The sequence below is a fragment of the Eubalaena glacialis genome, chromosome 11 (assembly GCF_028564815.1).
Source record: "Eubalaena glacialis isolate mEubGla1 chromosome 11, mEubGla1.1.hap2.+ XY, whole genome shotgun sequence".
Taxonomy (NCBI): Eukaryota; Metazoa; Chordata; class Mammalia; order Artiodactyla; family Balaenidae; genus Eubalaena; species Eubalaena glacialis.
In genome coordinates this window covers 91,660,958-91,684,315 of record NC_083726.1, presented here as the reverse complement: position 1 = coordinate 91,684,315, position 23,358 = coordinate 91,660,958, and the positions used below count along the sequence as shown (strand labels likewise).

The 23,358-nt window shown below is 39.4% G+C and overlaps 1 protein-coding gene across 2 annotated transcripts in view; it reads right to left on the bottom strand.

Annotated features, from left to right (window-relative positions):
- Positions 1-23,358, bottom strand: part of TMTC1 (transmembrane O-mannosyltransferase targeting cadherins 1) — a 262,946-nt gene that overhangs the window by 124,397 nt on the left and 115,191 nt on the right. For both annotated transcript variants that reach the window (XM_061205419.1, XM_061205420.1), the window contains exons 6-7: positions 13,651-13,732; positions 12,401-12,504 (exon numbers count right to left, since the gene is read on the bottom strand). In XM_061205419.1, coding sequence (XP_061061402.1) covers positions 12,401-12,504; positions 13,651-13,732 — 186 coding nt within the window. The remainder of the gene's footprint in view (positions 1-12,400; positions 12,505-13,650; positions 13,733-23,358) is intronic.

Genomic DNA, 23,358 nt, shown 5'->3' with positions numbered 1-23,358 from the left:
GGTTGGGTAATAGTGAAATACAGACACCAAATTTCAATGGAGTTCTAAGAAGTGACAGATTAATGAAGAACAGAGGATTAAGAAATGCCCTCCTAGAATCTATGCAGAATTTAAATAGGTGGAAAGATGGCAGATAGAGAATTCAGGCAGGAACCCCAAATAAAAATGGCTTCAAATTGTAAATGAACATGATACTTTCTGAGGACAGTTAAAAATATGGGTAAATTAGAGTACAGGATTAAAAATGTGTAATATACAAATGATAAAATGACTCCTGCTAAAATGTCTAAAATGAAAAATATTATGTCAAATGTTGGTGAGGATGTGGAGAAACTGGAACTTTGAAACACTACTGTGAATTGATTAAACCATGTTGGAGAAGTTCAGGCAGTTTCATGAAAGTAGAATAAATGCAAACTTCATGATGTAGCAATTCTACTCCTAAGTTCCTACCCAACAATGCTGCACACATATGTTAACCAAAAGACATTTACAAGATTGTTCGTTGCAGCACTATTATTTTTTAAAAATTTTTATTGAAGTACAGTTGATTCACAATGGTTCAGGTGTACATCAAACTGATTTAGTTATATATGTGTGTATGTATATATATATATATATATATATATATATATATATATATATATATATACATTTATATTCTTTTTCAGATTCTTTTCCAATATGGTTTAGTACAGGTATTGAAAATAGTTCCCTGTGCTATACAGTGGGTCTTTGTTTTTCATCTATTTTATACATAGTATTGTGTATCTGTTAATCTCAAATTCCCAATTTATCCCTGCCCCCCCTTTCCCCTTTGGTAACCATAAGTTTGTTCACTATGTCTGTGAGTCTATTTCTGTTTTGTAAATAAGTTCATTTGTACCATTCTTTTAGATTTCACATGTAAGTGATATCATATGATATTTGTCTTTCTCTGTCTGACTTACTTCACTTAATACGATAATCTCTAGGTCCATCCATGTTGCTGCAAATGGCATTATTTCATTCTTTTTTATGGCTGAGTAGTATTCCACTGTGTTTATTTATATATATATATATATACACACACCACATCTTCTTTATGTATTCCTCTGTCGGTGGACATTTAGGTTGTTTCTATGTCATGGGCAGCACTATTATTAACACCCCCAAACTGGAAACAACCCAGATGTCCATCTATAATAAAACTGATACCTACATTGTATATTTGCTGAATGGAAATCCATTCAGCAATGAGAATGAATACAACAACATGGATGAATGTCACAAGGGGTAATGTGGAACAAAACAGGTGACACAAAAGAAAAGAAAATCAAGGAAAACCATTTATAGACAAGGATGGGATGACTGGAAGCAGGCCCTGATCCCCAGCACACAGGGCTGGGACAGAAAGCTACAAGGCAAACCCAGCTGAATGGCTGGTGTAGAAGCTTGTCTACGGCCCTCATCCCTTAGCTCCTTGGTGGCAACAGAGTAGAAGGTGCCAGACAAGTGCTGAGGCCTGCCCTTGGGGCATTCCATCCATGGGCAAAGGCCCGTAAGTAGCACTGAATACTGATACTTGATGCTTTAGCACCTGGGAACAGAGATGGCAAGACCATTTCCAACTACTCATGAAATAGGAAAAGAGATCCAAGGGGCTCTCCAGCCAGTTTCTCACTGTGTTTTGGTTTTCAAATTCTTCCAGATTATAAGGACCAATGGTCTAATCAAACCCGTTAAAGGGAGAGTTATTTTTAAAATTCCCGTAAGAATCAGAAGACAGGAAATTAAGAGCAAAACCAGACTTCTCAGGAACCAGAACCAAGCAGCTACAAGAAAGGTAGGCTTCTCTCTAGGCCACAGGCCTTCTTCACGGCTGCCCTGCTTCTCTTGGCCTTTGCTCCATCTCCTCCCTCTGCTTAGGGGCTCCTTAGTCATGCTTCTTATGACTGAGGCTGGAGCATGGTCGTCAGGGCTGCCCAGCTCTCCTTTCCTCCTGCCTTCACACACCTGTCACTTCAGTCTTCACAGCTTCACTCTTAGGTTTCAAATTCCTGAGAGCAGCACCTGATTGGCTCACCTCATCTTTTGGAATCAACTCTCACAGGTTGGCCAAACTCTAGTTCCTGATCCTTCAGGTCCCAACAAAGGTGTCACTTCTTCGGGCAGGCTTTCCCTGTCCCCACTCCCCCCACCCCCAGGCCAGGCTGGAGTCCCCTATAAGAGCTCCCACAGCCTCGGGGCTTACACACTGCCCTGTAACTTCCCGTTGATGGTGTGCCTGTCTTCCCACTAGAACAGAAGCTCCTCGGGGACAGGGTTGAGTCTTATTTATAGCTATTTCCCCAGCACCCAGCTCTGTAAGTAGATAGGTTTTCAGAAATTAACCTGATAGTAAAATAATGCCTAAAAATCTAAAAATATTTAAATTAGATACTTTTAGTTTGGCCTGAGGCAACCATATATTTTTCTAGTCCCATAAAAGATACCTGCTAGGCTTCCAGTTGTCCACGCTTGTAGCTAAAGGGCACAGACTGAAGATTCCGCCCTTGTGTAGCCCCCTCAGCACCTTGTGTAATGCTGGCTCCTGGGACACCATCTAGTAATGAGGAGTGTCTGAGTAAAGGCACTCACTCCCCTCACATGTCACAGAGCATCCTTATAAAGCTATGCCAAGCTTACTTTTTCTTATTTTGCATTAAACTGCAATGAATAATAGTTCAAATGAGAATTCTTGTTACCATGGATAAACTATAAAGTGAACCTGAAATGTCATTAAGTCTCTCTGACCTTTTTAATGCACCATTAATGGTTATCTTATTAACAGAGATAGTCTCCTCAGAGCAGAAAATATGAATTTCAACATCTAAGACTTCCAGCAACAAATTCTTAACCATTTATCTCTAAAAAGGTAAATAATTCCTTCTGTAAAATAAATACTAGGTTCATTTCTTACCTAGAGTCTGTTTCTCTCTATAAAGCATTTAACATCTTTATTTCAAACATACATTCAGGTGTAACTTCCACTGAGCAAACATACCGACTGCTGACCATACATCAGGCGCAGGTTCCAGATTCCACACAGAATCCTGGTGGTCTACTAATGAACTACATCCAACAACACTGAACACCCCTTAGGCATGTACAGCATTTTCTAGCTTACAAAGTATTTGCATATAAGGATTATCTGATTCCAACTCAGTCTCTACGAACTGGATATTACCCTTCTTGCAGCAAGGGAAAGAGCCTTAGAGAGGCAGACTTGTTCAATGCCCCGCAAGAGACCCATAGGAGACCCTGCATACAAGACAGGGTTTTCTGGCTCCACATACAACGTAGAAAGGAAATATGACGGGTCAAATACTGGTATTTCATGGAGAAACACCTGCCTGAGATTCTGACTTATTCCTTGAACAGTGCAACCTGGATGAACTTGAGCTTTTCTACAAAAAAAAAACCCCAAACCTTTAACTTTTAGTCGAAGCAGGGCTGACAAACTTAAAACCAGTGTGTAGTCACCTCTCCAACACAGTAAACAGATGACTGCACTGATGGAAATATTTGTTAGAGCATCATACGGCAAGAAGTAGAATCAAATTAAAAGCTTGGGTTTGGCATTTTATTCATTATGAAAAGCAAGTTTTGCCTTTATGTTCCATTGTTAGCAAAAATAAAAGAATCGGCTCTAATTTTTATCAGCTTCTCATGGATTTAATATCCTAATGGAAACACAATAAGTAGATTTAAAGTATTCTATATTTTCTTCAAGCAGTAAAGTGATCCAGACCAGTCTTTTCCAGCCCTGCTCCCTAGTCCACAGGTAGAATTTGCTACTACCACAGTCTCCCTCTTCTGACTCTCTCCTTTTTCTTCTTCGTTTTTCTCCCCTTCATTCCCGGGGTCTAAGACAATTAGAGGAATTATTATTACACAGTGTCATTTCAGTTGGGGAAACTACACTCAGTGACCTTGACCATCTCCTTCATCCCCAAGCTATGTTTCTAAGAACATAATACAAACTACACGATGGGGACAACACCCACCTTGTAGCACACTCTTCAACTACAGAGGACACAGTTCATACCCGAGGATTTCAAAAAGGGTAACACCTCCTTCTCCACCCCAGAACAATTAGGCTGTTGATCAGGTACAGAATCTCTCACCCAACCTTGTGATCCATTCAATCAGAATTTCTGCAACCTGAACCAGAAAATCTTATTTTTAGCATACTTCCCAGGGTGACTCTGATATTCACTCTAGTTTGGTGACCATTGCTTTAAAAATCAGAATAACTTCAGTTTCATTTCATGTGTGAAGGCCCTGCTAGTTGCTGAAGTAAAAACAAAGCAGCGACTTTTGCTCGCCTCTCTTTAAGCACAGAGTGGTTTTGTTTGTTTTAAAAAATAATTTAAATTTTCATTCAGTTTGTTCAGAGATATGTTATGTTATGAGATAGCCCCCATGTTAGGGGCTTTAAGGGCTATAAACATTACTAAGACATAGTGCCCTAAGGCTGTAACAATCAAAACCTAAGGTTTTGTGCCTGTTTGAAATTATCAGCTGAAAATGGAGACAGAAAAAGAAGCTTCTTTAGAAGGAGAATGTTGAGTTCTATCTTAATCTCATTATTTCATATCTTGATGTCTTCCAACAAGTAATACAAGCCTTTGTCTGGATAGCTGAACAGCAGAAACAGATCTATCCACTTAAGAAGATATAGTCCACCTGCTTATCCAGGACCACATCTCATGAAAAAACATGATGCTGATAGAAGGCCTTACATTCACTGAAAAATCCTATTTTATCTATTTCCTGGATTTGAAAGACAACCATTTTTAATATTAGAAAGGCAATACTTCTTCGGTCAAGCATATACTGCTTTATGTTCCGTCCTCTTCGAATCTGGTTAAGACAGAAAACCAGTTACTAGACAGCAGGCAGGCACCTTAATAGTGGAAACAACGTTATCCCTTCTGCAGGCTCCAGCCCTATGCAGAAGCCATACTTAACCTCCGCTTTTGTTTTTATTTTTTATCCAAGATTTCCAAAATTGAATGTCAAAGTACCACATTTCTAAAGAGACGCATACAGAGAAGTAAATTCTGGGCTAAATGACAATTCTCTGACAGAACAAGCTGCTCACAGACCTATTCCATGACTCCTCAAATGCAAGTCCACCATAACCACCAAAGCAGCATCTTTGGGCACTGGACCCCAGCACTGATGTTTCAGCATGATTCACAAGTGTTTTCGAGGCACATGCAGGTCTGGCAATCTGGCTGGAGTAAAATCATAAAGCCCGGGACAGCTGCAGTCAGGGCATAATTTTGGGCGGTAATTTATAAGAAGTGTCATGAGCACCCGTGGTCTTGGTCCCTAAAGGACATTTTTTTCAGATGGGACTAAGTTGGTCATCACACCAAAAGATGGAGTGCAATAAAATCCCTCCACCACTCAGAATCAGCTGAGTGAAACACAAGTTGGCAGACTAGAAGAAACCACCCAAACCCCAGAGGCAGAGGAAGGCTGCAGAGTACATTGGGGGTGCTCCACTAGCCAGCCCTCCCACCTCCCCGTCCTTCTCCCAGAGCTAAGCCAAGAACCCCAGCACTTGTTCTAGGCCAGTGCTATCCAAAAGAAATATAATAAAAGCATGCACAATTTCAAGGTTTTATTAGCTATGTTAAAAAGAGGAAAACGAAACATGGTAAATTAATTTAATAATATATTTTGTTTCAAGAATATACTCAAAATATCATTTCAACATATATATAATTTATGGGGTATAATCAATATAAACATATTAATGAGGTATTTTGCATTCTTTTATTCTTACAGAATTTTGTCTTCAAAATCCTGTGTGGGGACTTCCCTGGTGGCGCAGTGGTTAAGAATCCACCTGCCAACGTAGGGGACACGGGTTCGAGCCCTGGTCCGGGAAGATCCCACATGCCATGGAGCAACTAAGCCCGTGCGCCACAACTACTGAGCCTGCGCTCTAGAGCCCGCGAGCCACAACTACTGAGCCTGCGTGCCACAACTACTGAAGCCCACATGCCCAGAGCCCGTGCTCCGCAACAAAGAGAAGCCACGGCAATGAGAAGCCCGGGCACCACAACGAAGAGTAGCCCCCGCTCACTGCAACTAGAGAAAGCCCGCGTGCAACAATGAAAACCCAACGCAGCCAAAAATCAAAAAAATCCTGTGTGTACTTTGTTTATACTTACAGCACATCTCAATTCAGACTAGCCGGTAGCCTCATGTGGTTCGTGGCTCCTGTAGTGGACACCACAGATCTAGACAATCACTAGACAATCACTCTGGCCCTCAGCCCCACCCTCCACCTCTCCCGATATGCAACTGTTCTTGGTTTAATCTTTAATTTGGGATTCCTACTCAAAACCTACCCACAACACTTGGCTCTAGCCCCTTTCTACATTCAAATCCAATTTCAAAATTTTCCAATCTCAAATTTCTGAAATCGCTAACCTGTTTTTTTTGGTTTTTGTCTGTTTTAGTACATGGTTTTTGTCTCCATTCACTCCCTTCTACCTCTGGTGAAAACTTCTAGCTCTTGTTTCTACAGAAATTCCACGAGGGATGGGAGGGATTTGGACATATGAGGGCAAAATTTTCCAACTTGTTTGTTGAGAAGGAGTTGTGCAATCGAAATACAACACTTCTTCTGTTCTTCAACTTTTTTTTTGTTTTAATCAATTTATTTTATTTTATTTATTTTTGGCTGCGTTAGGTCTTCATTGCTGTGCACAGGCTTTCTCTAGTTGTGGCGAGCGGGGGCTACTCTTTGTTGCGGTGCCCAGGCTTCTCACTGCGGTGGCTTCTCTTGTTGCAGAGCACGGGCTCTAGGTGTGCAGGCTTCAGTAGTTGTGGCCCGTGGGCTCTAGAGTGCAGGCTCAGTAGTTGTGGCTCACGGGCTTAGTTGCTTCGCGGCATGTGGGATCTTCTCAGACCCGAACCCGTGTCCCAGGGTTCGAACCCGTGTCCCCTGCATTGGCAGGCAGATTCTTAACCACTGCACTACCAGGGAAGCCCTGTTCTTCAACTTCTAATGACACTTTTCTTCTCAAGTCAAAAGCAGAAACATGTATCATTCAATGTCATGTCATTCAGCTGATCCACACAAATCTCAATTACAGATTAAAAAAGTTATTGATCAGTCACACAGAATTACTGACAGTTAATACAATCTGAATGTTTGGGAAAAAATGGAAAGGTAGAAGATTAAGGGCTTGTTGCCAGCGTATCCTGAATAATGATGACCCCCTCCCCCCATTCCGTATGGATCTATCTTGTTGATTGGACACGCCCAATGGACAAAAATTAAAAGCCAAATTATAAACGGCCTCCGAACTGCTGTTAACATAAACTGTATCAAAGTACAATTTAAAAAATATTAAAAACATAATCCTGTACAAATACACAGTGAAGACTAAAAGTTTACATAACTTATTAATAAAGGAATCAGACACTTGACAAAGCCAATTTAGAAGAGAATTTGAGTTAGGCAAAACCTTCTTAGATATAACAGCAAAAGCATAAGTAACAACAACCAAAAAACAGATAAATTGGATTTCATCAAAATTAAAAACTTTTGTGCCTCAAAGATCACCATCAAGAAAGTGAAACAACAACCCACAGAAAGGTAAAAAATGTTCATAAATCATATATCTAGAATATATAAATATCATATGTAGAATATATAAAGAACTATTATAACTCAATAATAAAAAGACAAATAACCCAATTAAAAACTGGACAAAGGATCTGAACAGACATTTCTCCAAAGAAGAAATGGAAATGGCTAATATGTATATATAAAGATGCTCAACATCATTAGTCATCAGGGAAATGCAAATCAAAACCACAATAAGATGCCATTTCACACCCACTTGTGTGGCTATAATTAAAACAACAACAACAAAAAGACTGTCAAAAAGACAAGTGTTGAAGAGGATGTGGAGAAACTGGAACCCTCATAGACTGCTGGTAGAAATGTAAAATGGTAAAACCGCTTTGGTAAACAGTCTGGCAGTTCCTCAAAAAGTTAAATATAGGGGACTTCCCTGGTGGCACAGTGGTTGGGAATCCACCTGCCAATGAAGGGGACAAGGGTTCGATTCCTGGTCCAGGAAGATCCCACATGCTTCGGAACAACTAAGCCCACGCACCACAGCTACTGAGTCCGTCCACCACAACTACTGAAGCCCACATACCTAGAGCCCATGCTCCACAACAAGAGAAGCCCCCACTCGCCGCAACTGGAGAAAGCCCGCGCGCAGCAACGAAGACCCAATTAAGCCAAAAAAATAAAACAAAATAAAATAAATAAACATTCTTGGGTTAAAAAAAAAAAAAGTCAAATATAGAGTTAACATATATGATCTGGCAATTCCACTCCTTGGTACATATGCAAGAGAAATCAAAACATACATTCAAACAAAAACTTGTACATGAATGTTCATAGCAGCATTATACGTAATAGCCAAAACGTTCCATTACACGGAAACAACCCAAACGTCCATCAACAGATAAAGGGTAAAATAAAAAGTGATGTATCTATAAAATGGCATACTACTGCAGAATAAAAAGAAATAAATATTAATATATGTATGCTATGACACGATGAATCTTGAACACAGTTTACTAAGTAAAAGAAGCCAGTAACTAAAGATCACACATCATATGATTCCATTGATATAACATATCCAAAATAAATAATTCTACAGAGATAAAAAGTAGATCAATGGTTGCCTAAGGCCGGGGGACTGGGGTGAAATAGGGAACAGCTGCTAATGGATATGAGGTTTCTTTTTGGGTAGGTGTTCTAAATTTGATTGTGATGATAGCTGCACGGCTCTGTGAATATACCGAAAACCATTGAATTGTACATGTTAAACAGATGAATTGTATAGCATGTAAATTATATCTCAAGCTGTTATCAAATATAGATATAAATTGAATATATATAAGAAACATATAAGTATATATGTATCGATATATACAAACTAAATTTGAAAAACAAGTTTTCATTGTTCATGAAAAAATAAAAAGGAATGAGGCTGGCGAATTAGATGCAAGTTTGCCCAATGTCTTGCAAGGCAATAAAACTAACATTTGAAATTTTATTTTCTACTTGAGAGAAAAGAAATAATCACACCTGTCAGATTTCTATACGTAAAATTCTAAGTTGACAGAGTTGTCAAATACAGTAAATGTGAATAATAAGTCAACCAAAGTTGTATTCCTCTAGGTTTGTTAGACAATGTTCTATATTACAGTGAATGCCATGGTCATGCTTTTTCTTATTCTCATGTCTTAGATAATTTTTCTTAACAAAGGTTTCTCATGAGCATACCACAACAATTTTGCATCTGTTTTGTTAGGCAGAAAATGGCAGGGTATTTCCTCTTTGCTAAACACATGGGAATGGATCATCTAAAAGAGAAGGAATCTCAGAACTAAAATCACAAGAAGTCATGTGAAACAAACCAAAAAACAAAGAGTTGACCAAGCAACTTTTAAAAGCGATTAGGATATTTTTTAAAACTACATGTAATTAATAACTATAACAATTATTAAGAGAAGAGAAAGTTAGTTTGAAAACTCTCACCTGATAATAAAGTTATTATACCTACTTTAAAAGAAGATATCTTTGCAAGATAGAAGCAAAGATGCTATAAAAGTTGTTCAGTTTACAAATCCAGTAAAAGAGGTGAAGCAATAACGAGACCAATTGACATAGCTGACTGACAAACCTCTGATTGGTAAAGACAGACTCACAGAGCCAGCCAAATCATAGCTAAACTGTACAGCTGATGAGAAGAAAAAAAAAAAAAAAAACCAACAGAATTGGAAACAGACTAAGGTAATCCAGTTTAAGAATCACAATTATACCGGAGGTCAAACAATTATGCAAGAAGAGTAGAAACTTTACTCAGGAAAGGAATTAAAGACAATGTTCTGGATGCTTAAAAGAGTCAATTATAATGCAGCTATCTTAGAGGAATGTGAAAGGCCATTTACAGCAACTGTCACTGAAATGTCCCAGGGTATCTATGTATTTTAAGGATGAAACACAAAAACAGAAAGATACGTGTTTTTTTGTTTACAAGAGGGAGAATATAAAGATGTTAGGATATTCTGTTCTATCACTTTATATTGATTGAATTGCCTGAGAATAGTCATTCAGATGGATTCACAGACAGAAAGTCCTGGATGAAATGTGTATCAGACCCCTCAGAAAAAATTCGTAAAAACCTTGGAAGTGAAAGGCAGAACATGATGAATGGCCCAAGGTCCTAATTCTGCCAGAGTTTCCACCAAAGAATTTTTTTGACCACCAGCAGGAATAAAAATGCAACCTGACCCCCCTGGCAGCTAAGATGGTATAGACAGAAGGGCAGTGAGCCAGAGACCAAAGGCACCTTGTCCTGACACCAAGGACAGTGGGGCAGGCACGTGTTTGCTGATGACAGAGATAAGAATGAAATGACTGGTTGGTAGTTGAGAGCAATACGTTCTTGTTCTCATCCATCTGTTGCTTTGCGCAGCTTGGCGTTTGGAGACTGGTACACTCGGGGAACTGGCTGCATCTAACTATAAAGACAAGAATGAATGCTCAAATTCAGCAGATAAGAAAGCTTGGAGGGAGACCAACCGAGGGCTAAGGGAAACGGAGCCAGAAGCAAGAACAGGATCTGGCAAAGCTGTTTTTTTCACTTAAAGGCAGAAAATACCTATTGAAGGAGCTGCAGAACCTGAAACAATTTCTCAATGAGCTAAAAATATCCAGACAAGGAGCCCTGGAGATGTTGAAAGCCAGTGAGAGAAACCTAAAAAGGACAAGTAGATTGCAATATTAACAAAAAGCTGGGCTACAGATGTCAAGCTTAACGAATGGACTAATTAAACAATATTTTGAAAAATATAAGACATAAACAACAACTTATAAGTCTTTAGACTATCTCAAAGGGATAAGCCAACACTGGAGGCTGTATACCATATGGTTTCTGAAGCACATTCAAGATTTTTTTAACACAAATAGATGTTGCAAGTAATGCAAACAACTGTGACATAATATTTATTAGAAAAATGGGTCAAACAAATTGGAAGTATACTTTTTGAATAGAAAATAGTCTTTAAAAAGGAAGAAAACACTAAGAACAAAAAAGAACGTACAATGAAAAGAGAGTAGAAATTTATCAATTAAAACATATAAAGTAAATGAGTGAAATAAAGCAAGCCTGGCTTTATAAAAACAAAATCCAACAATCTCCCATCCCTAAGAGATACAAGTAAGCTGAAATATAAATGTGCTGTCGGTCAAGGTTTAAGGTTTATTATGTCTTTGCAAACACAGAAAAGGGAAGGTCACTATTACAAAAATGATATTAGACATTAAAAAGAACATAAAACTATGAAAATTTAAGAACAGTACACCTTAATGTATAAACATTATAGAATAATATATCCTGAAGAAACGTTATGAAAACTGTCAAATATAATTATATCTGAAAGTGTCAGAAGTACATCACAGCAGATTGGGTAAGGAATTAAAACCCTCTCAATGAAAAAGATCCATTGGTCAACATCACTTCTTGATCCACTAACCTAAATCTCTTAAGGACAAATGGTAAGATATAATTGACTGTATCTTAGCAAAAATTGTTGTTCATTTCTGTTCGCCACTTTCAACTTCCCTGCTGATTTTAACCTTACAAGTAGTTATAATGTCCAATCAACCTCTACACACCTCTCAGTGCATTGTCCTGTAACATTTGCCATATGAGCCACTCAATAGCTATTTTTTTTTTTTTGGCTGCATTGGGTCTTCGTTGCTGCGCATGGGCTTTCTCTAGTTGCGGCGAGCGGAGGATACTCTTCGTTGCAGTGCGTGGGCTTCTTGTTGCAGAGCACGGGCTCTAGGCGCACGGGCTTCAGTAGTTGTGGCACGAGGGCTCAGTAGTTGTGGCTCGCGGGCTCTAGAGAGCAGCCTCAGTAGTTGTGGCGCACGGGCTTAGTTGTTCTGCGGCATGTGGGATCTTCCCGGATCAGGGCTCAAACCCGTGTCCCCTGCATTGGCAGGCAGATTCTTAACCACTGTGCCACCAGGGAAGTCCCTCAATAGATATTTATTATTGATAAGTGCTCAACAAAATGCTTGTTGAGTAAACAAATATATACCAATATGAGAACAATACCAATAATATTGACAAAACAGCACCATTTGTTGAAAAGAATTCCAAACATCTAAACAGTAGTTTCCTTTCTCCAGACACCCTGAATAGAACACAACCTTTCTTTCCTTAAAATGCAAAGACAACATATCATTTAAGATTATTTAAAACAACCTGATAAATAACAAGTAAAGTTTAAAAAATGTATTTCTACTGACCTTGTAAGAATGTAAGGTGAAAATGAAGCTGGATTATCCTGCTCTGAAAAGAGGGGCATAGATCCTCCCATTATCCACAGACGGAAGTACAGAACAACAATCACCTTCAGAGAAAAGAAGATTTGGTAAGAAAATCATTGATTGTCGGGAGTAAGCCCCACCTTTCTGGAGGATACTTTCAGATGCTTTACAAATATTTTGATCTACAAACACTTTTTCTAGTGAGCATTTCTGTAAAATCCTAACATTGAAGATGAGTAGGAAAGTAGTTGGGTAGAGGGAAGAGTAAACAATGAAGGTGATGATGGAATGGCAAGCAAATCTTAATAACAGCCATCAGTTTCAAGCACTTATTAGCTGTTATCCATTGTTATCCACTAAAGGCCTTCCATCCACCTGAGGCCTCCCAATTTGCCCAGAATCCCACAGCTAAATTGCAAGATCCAGGAGTTGGACCCATGTCATTGGTCTCCAATGCCCAGGTTATCAACCATCCCTCTCACAGAGCCCCATGAAAGTTAACTTAAACTATGATAGATGATACTTCTGTGTCCTGAATAAATACATTTGGAAATGCTCCAACTCTCAAATGCTCTGGAGCAGACCACTCATGCAAGGGTTATTTCAACAACCCCAAGAAACATCTTTTGTGTCTACTCAGTGGAATTTTATCACTGAATGGTGCTATCCTGTTTCAAAGGTGCATAAGAAAACCAGAGGCCAGAGACACTTCTGTGGTGATAAGTTCTGTTTATAGAAGAATCCACCCACACAGACCTTCTAGATGTTATTCTCATTTCAATAGGACCAATTATGTTGTTTCTGTTAAAGTCAGAGGGAAATCTTTGCTTCAATAAAAGGTAAAAGATTAATTTGGGGAGGTAGTTAAGCCTGGACTTTTTCCCATGAATATCACTGGCTTATTTCATGAATGCTTTTTACATAAGTAAAGCACTAGATAACTGATACAGCCAGGTTTGTGTTGCAGAGACAACACAGCATCAGTACCTTGAAAACGGCACAAAAAATATTATAGTTAATACTGTTGGTGTCATTGAGTTCACATATCCCTAGAATGCTTCCATACATACATTCCAAGGCTTTGTAACATTTATAGCGTGTAAATTCTTTGATCTTAAGATCATATTGTTAGACGCTACTGCTGACTCAAACAATCTGGATCATGTCTCTGAGTCAAATTAAAGTGAAATATTTCTTATCAGATATTTCAAAAGCATATATGTACTTACATAACTTATGACCAAAATGGCCCTTTTTAAGAATGGCCTCATGGTAAGCAAGAAATTTCTATTGCTGCTTGCTGTCAGATACCTGAAACAGGAAAGAAAAAACATCTTAAATAAGTGTCAGAGTCTACCACAAATAATGTTTTCCTTTCAGTGTGAATAGACTAGCTCAAAAGAAGGCTGGAAAGGATCATAGCTAAGAGCATGGCTTCTGGAACCAGACCACGTGGGTTTCAATCCCCCAGCTCTGCTGCCTACTGTCTGGATGATCTTGGGCAAGTTTTGTAACATCTCTGCACGTCTTTCTCACTTATAAAAGAGTGGAAAATAATAGTATCTACTTCACAGGAAAGTTGTGAAGAATAAGTGTGATAATATATGGAACACAACCTAACTGTAAACTAGTTAGCTATAAATATTACTGTCCCATCTAATCCCAAATAACCCAGGTATTCTGGCAACTATATGATCATACTAGTCACAGGGATGATCTTAAACAAAATAAGATTTAATTTGCCTACTGAATGTAATTTGAGAGGGACAGTGTCTTCCACCCACAAAATAGCTCTCAAATGTCTTACCCCTAAAAAAAAGGATGCTAAGGTTTTATGAGGTTAAGTAATTTATCAAAGGTAACAAAGTTATTAAGCATTGGTGGTCAAACAGAGCTCACCCATATGCAATGGATAATTTCCTCATCTGCCTATGACCTTTGGAACCAAACTAGGTTACAAGAATGTCACTTCTAGAGGGGCGGCAACTTGTGTGGACCCTGCATCTCCCACAGTTCACCCACTTGTACTTATCCACATAGAAGACATGTGATTGGCTGGTATTAATAAAGACGATGAAAGGGAAGCAAGAGGAGATTGTCAACAAACTTCAGGAAACCCTAAAGTCCTTTTCACCTACAGGCAAATTTCTGTACAAAGTGTAGGAAAAAGTCAAACTGAACCACATAATCCAGCAAACATTTCCCACCTCATCCTTGTTTCCCCTGCCCTTTTTCATTTTTTTCTTTTACTTTTTTTAGTCTAATTTTTCCTCAAAGGAATCCTCCCCCAGAAACTCTTAAAATCTGCATTTGAATGTGGTATCTTCACACAGCAAGGATGTTCTATAAGGAGAGAGATCCTTTTGAAGACCTGAGTGGGTTAGCAGCTCACAAAGAAACGTCTAACTTGACGGCTTACAAAATACATGTGGTTCCTGTTTTGTTACAGCTAAGTGCGTCCAAGTGGCTCTGTAAGGAGGAGACAGTGTCACTCAGAGGCAGGTCCCTTCCTTCTTGCTTCCCTTTTCTTCTTCCAAAAAACAGTACACAGAGCCACCTCTTAGCAAGCTCTGGACTGGATCCACCCCCAAGCACTACATTTAAATCCTTTCTTCTCCCTTAGCTCTCAAAAGAGAGCTTGGCAAGGAGTAAGGCCAGGAATACTGTCAGCTCTCAGGACGCAGGTGCATCTTTTCTGTCCTGAAATGGGCTTGAGGGAGTTTACCACTTCCTGAAACTGCACAGATTTTGTGTATGTCTGCATCTGTGCATTTCTTTGAGGCAAAGTCCTTGACTTTGATCTCCAGTGTCAGCTAGGTCTGTGATTCCAAAAAGTTAAAGCACTGCTACGTGCATTTTCTCAGCTCCCCCTCTATCACCATCATTTTCAGGCCAACTCAACAAAGACCAACCCTGGATATTTCTGCTGTTCCTTTACAGGACGTGGATAAATGGCAGCAGGAAGGGAAAGGGAATGGCAGTGCGGGAAGGAAAAGGGTTGCAACACATCTGAATGTAAAAGTCCTTCTTGGGTTGGTCTGCTTTTAGAAACTTCATTTCTCAGGTTCCCTCTGTTGCTTGTTTATTTTAACACAGGGGAAAAATTAGAAGTGGTTTCCCTTATATAAAACAAACCACAGGGTTTCAGATGTTAAACTTAGGTAATTTATATTTTGTTTCACTGAAAGCTCACTGTGATGGTTATTTCAGAGACATTCATAAAGTGTCCTTTTGTTTGCAAATTCTTCCTCCTTGAGAAGTTCTATTTCCTCAAAAAGTTCAGTTAAAGGTGTCAAATAAGTTACTCTTTAAATGTAGCATCCCAAAGCAATGAAAGCCTAGAATGACACAGAGAGCAGTGGTTGAAAAAAATGACCTCCTTTCAAGATTTCAATTTCCAGTTGTTGACCAAAATTAAATGAGATAATAAGCCAAAATGACATGGCCCCCCTTTTTTGGTAAGCACTAGGTCAGAGGCTGAGATTACTAGCTCATACAGACAGCAGTCTAAGAGTTGAATTTTCTGCATCTCCTCCTCCCCCTCCTACAACGAAATTGGACAGTGGAAGTTTTTCCCCCTTAGTCCATGATGTCTGTGAATTAGAAACAAACAACAACAAATAATAACAATAATAAAAAAATAGCAAATAATATGTGTCAGATACAGACGTAAGTGATGTAAATGTACTAATTTCTTTATAATTTCTTTGTAATTTCAACAATTCCTTGAGGAAAAACATTATAATTCCTTTTTTTTTTTTTTTTTAATTAATTAATTTATTTTTGGCTGTGTTGGGTCCCCGCCTCTGCGCCAGGGCTTTCTCTAGTTGCAGCGAGCGGGGGCCACTCTTCATCGCAGTGCGCGGGCCTCTCACTGTCGCGGCCTCTCTTGTTGCGGAGCACAGGCTCCAAACGCGCAGGCTCAGTAGTTGTGGCTCACGGGCCCAGTTGCTCCGCGGCATGTGGGATCTTCCCAGACCAGGGCTCGAACCCGTGTCCCCTGCATTGGCAGGCAGACTCTCAACCACTGCGCCACCAGGGAAGCCCCTATAATTCCTTTTTAATAGAGGACACTGAAAAACTGGAAGTAATACTTAACCATAATATCAGATTATCTCAGCTACTCATTTCAATCACAAGTTAATATAGTTGAGCATGACTTATAAACACAAGGATATGCAAATGCCATCACTGATAATTTTCAACTTCAGTCAAATTCTCCATTGTTTTCCCTGCAAAGCCAGAGAACATGCCAACAACAAAACCAAACCACTGAGGAAACCACTAGAATGGGAAGCAAGGGTCCAGGGTTCTATTCTTGTTCTTCAAACTAATTTGTCGCATGACTTGGTAGAAATCTACAGGAGCTTCATTTCCTTGCTATATCAATGACAGTTAGACTAAGTGGTTTCAGGGTCCCTCTCAGGCTCAAAATATTATGATCCCTGGATGTTCTCACCAACTGATGACATCAAAGATGACAAATAAAGAAAAACATAGAAAAACCTACTGAAATTTTTAAAAAGGAATGCCAAGCAATTAGGGTGAAGCAAATACTAGTTGATCCCTCACTTTTAAGTAGACCCTTGAAATTTGCTGTTGCACATGAAAAAAATATTTTAACATTAGTTTGGGGTATCGGCATTACCAAATTCTGCATTTTTAACAATTTCTGATTTTAGGCAAATAAAAGCAAGATCAAGATTATCCAAAATGAATTTCCTAACCTGTGCTCCTCACACCCCAAGTTTTCTGACCCCAAATTTTCTAACTACTAACATCCACCTCCTTAGTTGATCATGTTCAAATATTCAGAGCTAATTGGGACTTCTCCCTGAAGTTACCCTCCATAGATACTCAGTCCTCAAATGCCATTGAGAGGTCTTAGGTGAGACCAGGACAACCTGCCACCCGAAGTTGTAAGCAGCTTTTTTCAGGAAAGATCTCTTTGCAGGGAAGAGCTCTCTGCAGGAGGTCCCTTTTGTCTTGTCACTTTAGCAAAGCTATATTTTAACTAACCTCTGGCCCAAACCTTTCAAATCTTCCGATCACACAACACTTTGCCTAACCTGTTGGTTCTTCCCTTAGATCAAAGAAATAGAAATGAAGAATAAGTAATTAACGATGACCAGGTCTCTTCCCTAGCTTCCCCTTCAGTTAATCTCATAAACAAACTGTGTGAACAAGATAAGCATCTAAAAAAAGACCACAGGGAGTCCACAGGCCTGCGCACAGTGGGGGATGGCGATGACTCTGACCCCCTATTTCAATGATTAACTGAGATTACTTCCCCTTTTTCCCTTTAAAAACTTTCATGGCCACGCAGAACATTCAGAGACGGTTTTGGGACACAAGTCTGCCTTTCCCCCAGATAACCAGCTTTCTGATTAAAGGAACTTTTCTGTCTCTACCAGCGCTTGTCTCTTGTATCCGAGATCTGAATTCGGTAACGAAGTCACCAACCCCATAATCTTTTTTTTTTAAGTAATTTATTTTTATTTTTGGCTGCGTTGGGTCTTTGTTGCTGCGCGCAGGCTTTTCTCTAGTTGCTGCGAGCAGGGGCTACTCTTCGTTGCGGTGCGCAGGCTTCTCATTGGGTGGCTTCTCTTGTTGCAGAGCACGGGCTCTAGGCACGCAGGCTTCAGTAGTTGTGGCTCGCGGGCTCTAGAGCGCAGGCTCAGTAGCCGTGGTGCACGGGCTTAGTTGCTCTGCCACACGTGGGATCTTCCCAGACCAGGGCTAGAACCCATGTCCCCTGCACTGGCAGGCAGATTCTTAAGCACTGCGCCACCAGGGAAGCCTCCAACCCCATAATCTTGAGGGTTAAATGAATGCTTATTATTTTAAGTCACTGAACTTTGTTAACACAGAATTATTGTGTTAATAGCTAATTGATACATACAGCAAGATGATCAATAAATGTTTATGGACCCTAATAGAATTTTAAAAATATTTATCTGCCCCCACTCACCCTCTTTTCTTTATCTGTGTTTTCCTTACCCTCCAGTGCTAGACTGGGTACAAAATACGAACTCATCGCTTGGGGTTTGGACAGTGAGCTGGAGGATTCCTGGTGGATTAAATGAGAATATTATATTAGACTTTCCAGCCCTTCTCAGAAACCTGATCATTTTTGCCTTAATAACACTCAGCTACAAGTTATTACTATTTAATAATACACTAATAAATTGGGACTTCCCTGGTGGTCCAGTGGGTAAGACTCCATGCTCCCAATGCAGGGGACCCAGGGTTCAATCCCTGGTTGGAAAACTAGATCCCACATGCATGCCGCAGCTAAGAGTCTGCATGCCGCAATGAAGATTCCGCATGCTGCAACTAAGACACGTCGCAGCCAAAATAAATAAATAAATAAATAAATAAATAATTTTTAAAAATCAATATACTAATAAATTATATAAAGCTATATACAAAATTCCTTCTAGAACACCTGTCATACTAATTTAATTTCTCCTGCTCTTTCAAGGTAGTAAAGAAAATTAACAACGAGTCACATACTATGACCAAAAAAAGAAAGAAAGAAAAAGAATTTGAATTCAGGGCTTTTGAGAGTAGGAGTTTAGAAATCCTGCTTCTCTTTGAAACAGAGAGAGAAAAGATCTCTCAGTTGACCAAAGTAGCAAAGACATAGCTCACATTAGAAAAGATGAAAAGATTAACAAAAACAACAAAAGAAATTTAAGTGTCTTCGGTGTCTCTCTTTGATTGCACTCTCCTTGAACCCGTAAAGTGCCTCACCTAAATTGCAATAACCAGTGGCATTCTATAGAGGAGCAGAACTACTTTTGATGTCTTCTTTGATATTCAAATGCAGATTCCAAAGGGAAGGAGCTGTTTTAAGACAAAATGAATTTCTAAGTTCAATCTACTCAGAAACCCAAAGTGACTTTCAGTACCCCATTCTGTGACTCTGGTAACATTTCTTCTTAAAAACTTAAACTCAACTCAGCAAGTTACTTGCAAAGAAATATTTACTTAGATTATCACACATAGAATAGTGGGATAGGCAGGGTGAGAGGGAGGGAGATGCAAGAGGGAAGAGATATGGGAACATATGTGTATGTATAACTGATTCACTTTGTTATAAAGCAGAAACTAACCCACCATTGTAAAGCAATTGTACTCCAATAAAGATGTTAAAAAAAAAAAAAGAATAGTGGAAATAAAGACAGAGAAGGCAAAGGGGGGTATAATTTCAGTTCTTTTAACCATTCTGAAAATCAGAGTTAGAAATGGAAGGGATCGAAACAGCTCAGGTAGTTTTACAGGTGAAAAGAAAAAAAGCCCAAAAATGTTATTTGACTTGCAAAAGGTCACGTTCCTTTAGTGTCAAAGGTCAATGAGTTCAGGCTTCATTAATTTAGTCAGAGGGGCTAATTTATATTCCTGCTGCAATGAATTTAGTCGGAGGCACCAATTCTTATTCTTTCTATATGTAAACCAAAAATTCAGTTTTGGTGATTATCACTCTTGCTTGTCATTAAAGTAGCAGGTTAGTTTCAATTCATTAATAATAGGGGATACTTAATGCATTTAACAGTCACTGTGCTAAGTGCTTTACCTTTTAAATCTCATTTAATTCTCATACCAGCGCTGTGAGTCCATACTTGTCCCCATCTTGTTAATGAGGCTGAAGGAGGTACTCACTCAGGATCTCGAAGCTGGCAAGTGGCAGAGATGAGACCCAAACCCAAATCCACAGCACCCACTACTCGATACAGCATAAAAGTAAAACGGAGTTGCTTTATTCAGTACACTTTCAACATGGATTATTTATTAAATGGCATTTCTGCTTGGTAACAACACAGTGACTTCTACTTAATTAAAAATGATAAAGTTCATCTTTATCAGTTAGTACCGATCTACAATAAAACCTATAATAAAAATGTTTCATACCAATGAATGGGCTGAGGCAGTGCACAATTCTTGAGGCGTCTTTTAAGAAGTATCCATTTAAACGTTAATGTATGTAGTGATTGCCGCAGGTCGAAATGCAAACTCCGTGTACAGTGGGTTGGTTCAGAAATTCTAAATGAGAAGAGACGGCTACAAGGAGGTGAGCAGGACTAGGAGGGTGTGACTGCGCCGTGATGTGATCAGCCAGCCCCACAGGGAGGAGCAGCAAGCAGAAGCAGAGAGGGAGATGAGGACGCCCCAAGAGAGGGACAACGAAGCTGACACCTGAGGAAGAGGAGGAGTGAATTGGATGAGGAGAAAAGGTGAAAAACACATATACAGAGGCCTAGGATTGAGAGTTGGGAAGCAGGATGAGGAAATGAGAGATGGTCATATAGCTGCAGGATTTAATAGTGGCAGAAGGCTGAGCGGGGAGGCTGGAGAGGCGGGCTGAGGCCACGTTACCATGGTCCTTCACATCCCACTGTGGGGTCTGGGCTTTGTTCTGATGGCTGTGAGCAGTCAGTGAAGGGCTTGAGGCAGAGATGACCCAATCTGATTTCCAGAAGTGGGGCATCAGCAGTGTATGACACTGGTACCGTGTCCACACTGAGGTCCATAACAAAGAGCAAAGGGCCCCAAAGTCCAAAGGGGAACATGGTGGACAGAACTTATTCTGGAAGTTTCTGAGATATCAGATTTAGAAACAGATGGGAGGTTCTCGACCAAGTAGGTGGAGAGACCTTTTCATACGGATAAATAAGAAAAGCTTGTGTTACGTCTATTTAGCAGTATGATTTAGGTGCTAAGTTTCTTAACACACTTTAATTTTATGTTAATTGGTCATTAATTTAGTGCATGTATAAAATCTTTCTACTAACCAGAATATTTAACTTGCCAAAATAAGAACATATCACAAGAAGATGCATATTATGTATTTGTCTGGCATTTTCTATGTCAAAGGGCTTTTCAATCCAGTCTAACATTTAACCCTCCAAAGATCCACATGAGGTTGCCAGACAGACAGCACTGGCCTCATCTTGCAGATCCAGACCTAGTGAGCAGTGAATCCAAACCAGAATTGACTTTTCTGATGCCCGATTGCATGCCTTTTAACTGTCTCCTCTCCAGTGATGCTGAAAGACAGCACTTGCTATGGGTTTTCCCTTATGCCCATCAGTCCAAACTTGTTATACACCAGAGTCTCAAACCCATGGAAATGAAATCACTGCTACTTGCAATACATATTTGTGCAGATACACAAGTAAACTTTTGCACTAAGAAAGAGATTAAAAACAGACAAACTATAATCACACCTTCTGATTTTATCCCCTTTATTGGGATAAATGGGCTGATAAATTCAAGTACAATTAAGCTAGTGAAAAAGAGTATTTGATATTGGATTGTCCTGGTAAACTGAAGAAACACACATTCTGTTAACAATAATAACAATAATAGTAGTGAAAGTGTTTTGTGCCCCTGGCACAGTTCTTATGTGTATAATCCTTAGCACGTTCCTATAAGATGTACACTCAATATCTTCCTCTTACAAGAAGAAAACCGAGGCATTAATGGTCGAGTAACTTGTCGCAAGGTCCCACAGGTAGTAAGCCAGAAGAGTCCCAATATAAAACCACGCTGTGCTCTTAACCATCAGTGCTCTGCTGTCCTTCAATCACTGCCAACTAAATCTGTTTTCACCTTCCAGGAAGATGATTAAATTTCAAATACTACTCTCAGAAGTACAAACGTATCAATAACATGTTTTAAAGGATGTTAATTCAGGATACCAGAAGATACCTGATCAATTCAGGAAATTAACAAAAAGGCTGCTACAACTACATCGCTGTGAAAAAACAACAAGCTATTCCAACAACAATATTTAATTTTTTTATTATATAAGTCTCAGGTTACTGCATTATAGTTCAACATCTGTATACACTACAGAGTAATCACCACCACAAGTCTAGTTATCATCCATCACCATACAGTAGACTCCCATCACCCATTTCCCCCACACTCCAACTCCTCCTCCTCTGGTAACTATTAGTCTGTTCTCTGTATCTATAAGTTTTGTTTTTTGTTTGTTTGTTTTTGTTTTTTTTTAAATTCCACATATGAGTGAAATCATACATTACTTATCTTTCTCTGTCTGATTTATTTCACTTAGCAAAATACCCTCAAGGTCCAAATGGCAGGATTTCATTCTTTTTAATGACTGAGGAGTATTTGATGGATGCTTAGGCTGTTTCCATATTTTGGCTATTGTAAATAATGCTGCAATGAACAGAGGGGTGCAGAAATCTTTTTGAATTAATATTTTTGTGATATTCAGATAAATATCCAGAAGTGGAATAGGTGGTTCATATAGTATTAATAGTTCTACTTATTTATTTTTTTTTTTTTTAAATCAGTGATTTTTTTTAAAACATTTTTCTGCTTCTTAGCCATTATTGGAACACACTACATTTTTTTTTAAATTAATTAATTAATTTATTTATTTATTTATTTTTGGCTGTGTTGGGTCTTCGTTTCTGTGCGAGGGTTTTCTCTAGTTGTGGCAAGCGGGGGCCACTCTTCATCGCGGTGCGCGGGCCTCTCACTATCGTGGCCTCTCTTGTTGCGGAGCACAGGCTCCAGACGCGCAGGCTCAGTGGCTGTGGCTCACGGGCCCAGTTGCTCCGCGGCATATGGGATCTTCCCAGACCAGGGCTCGAACCCATGTCCCCTGCATTGGCAGGCAGATTCTCAACCACTGCGCCACCAGGGAAGCCCCTCTACTTAATTATTTTGAGGAATCTCCATACTGTTTTGTACAGGGGCTGCACCAATTTACAGACCCACCAGTAGTGTACAGCGGTTCCCTTTTTTCCACATCCTCTACATTTGTTATATCTTGTCTTTTTGATATGTCATTCTAACAGGTGTGAGGTGATATCCCATTGTGGTTTTGATTCACATTTCCCTGATAATTAGTGACGCTGAACATTTTTCCATGTGCCTGTTGGTCATCTGTAGTCTTC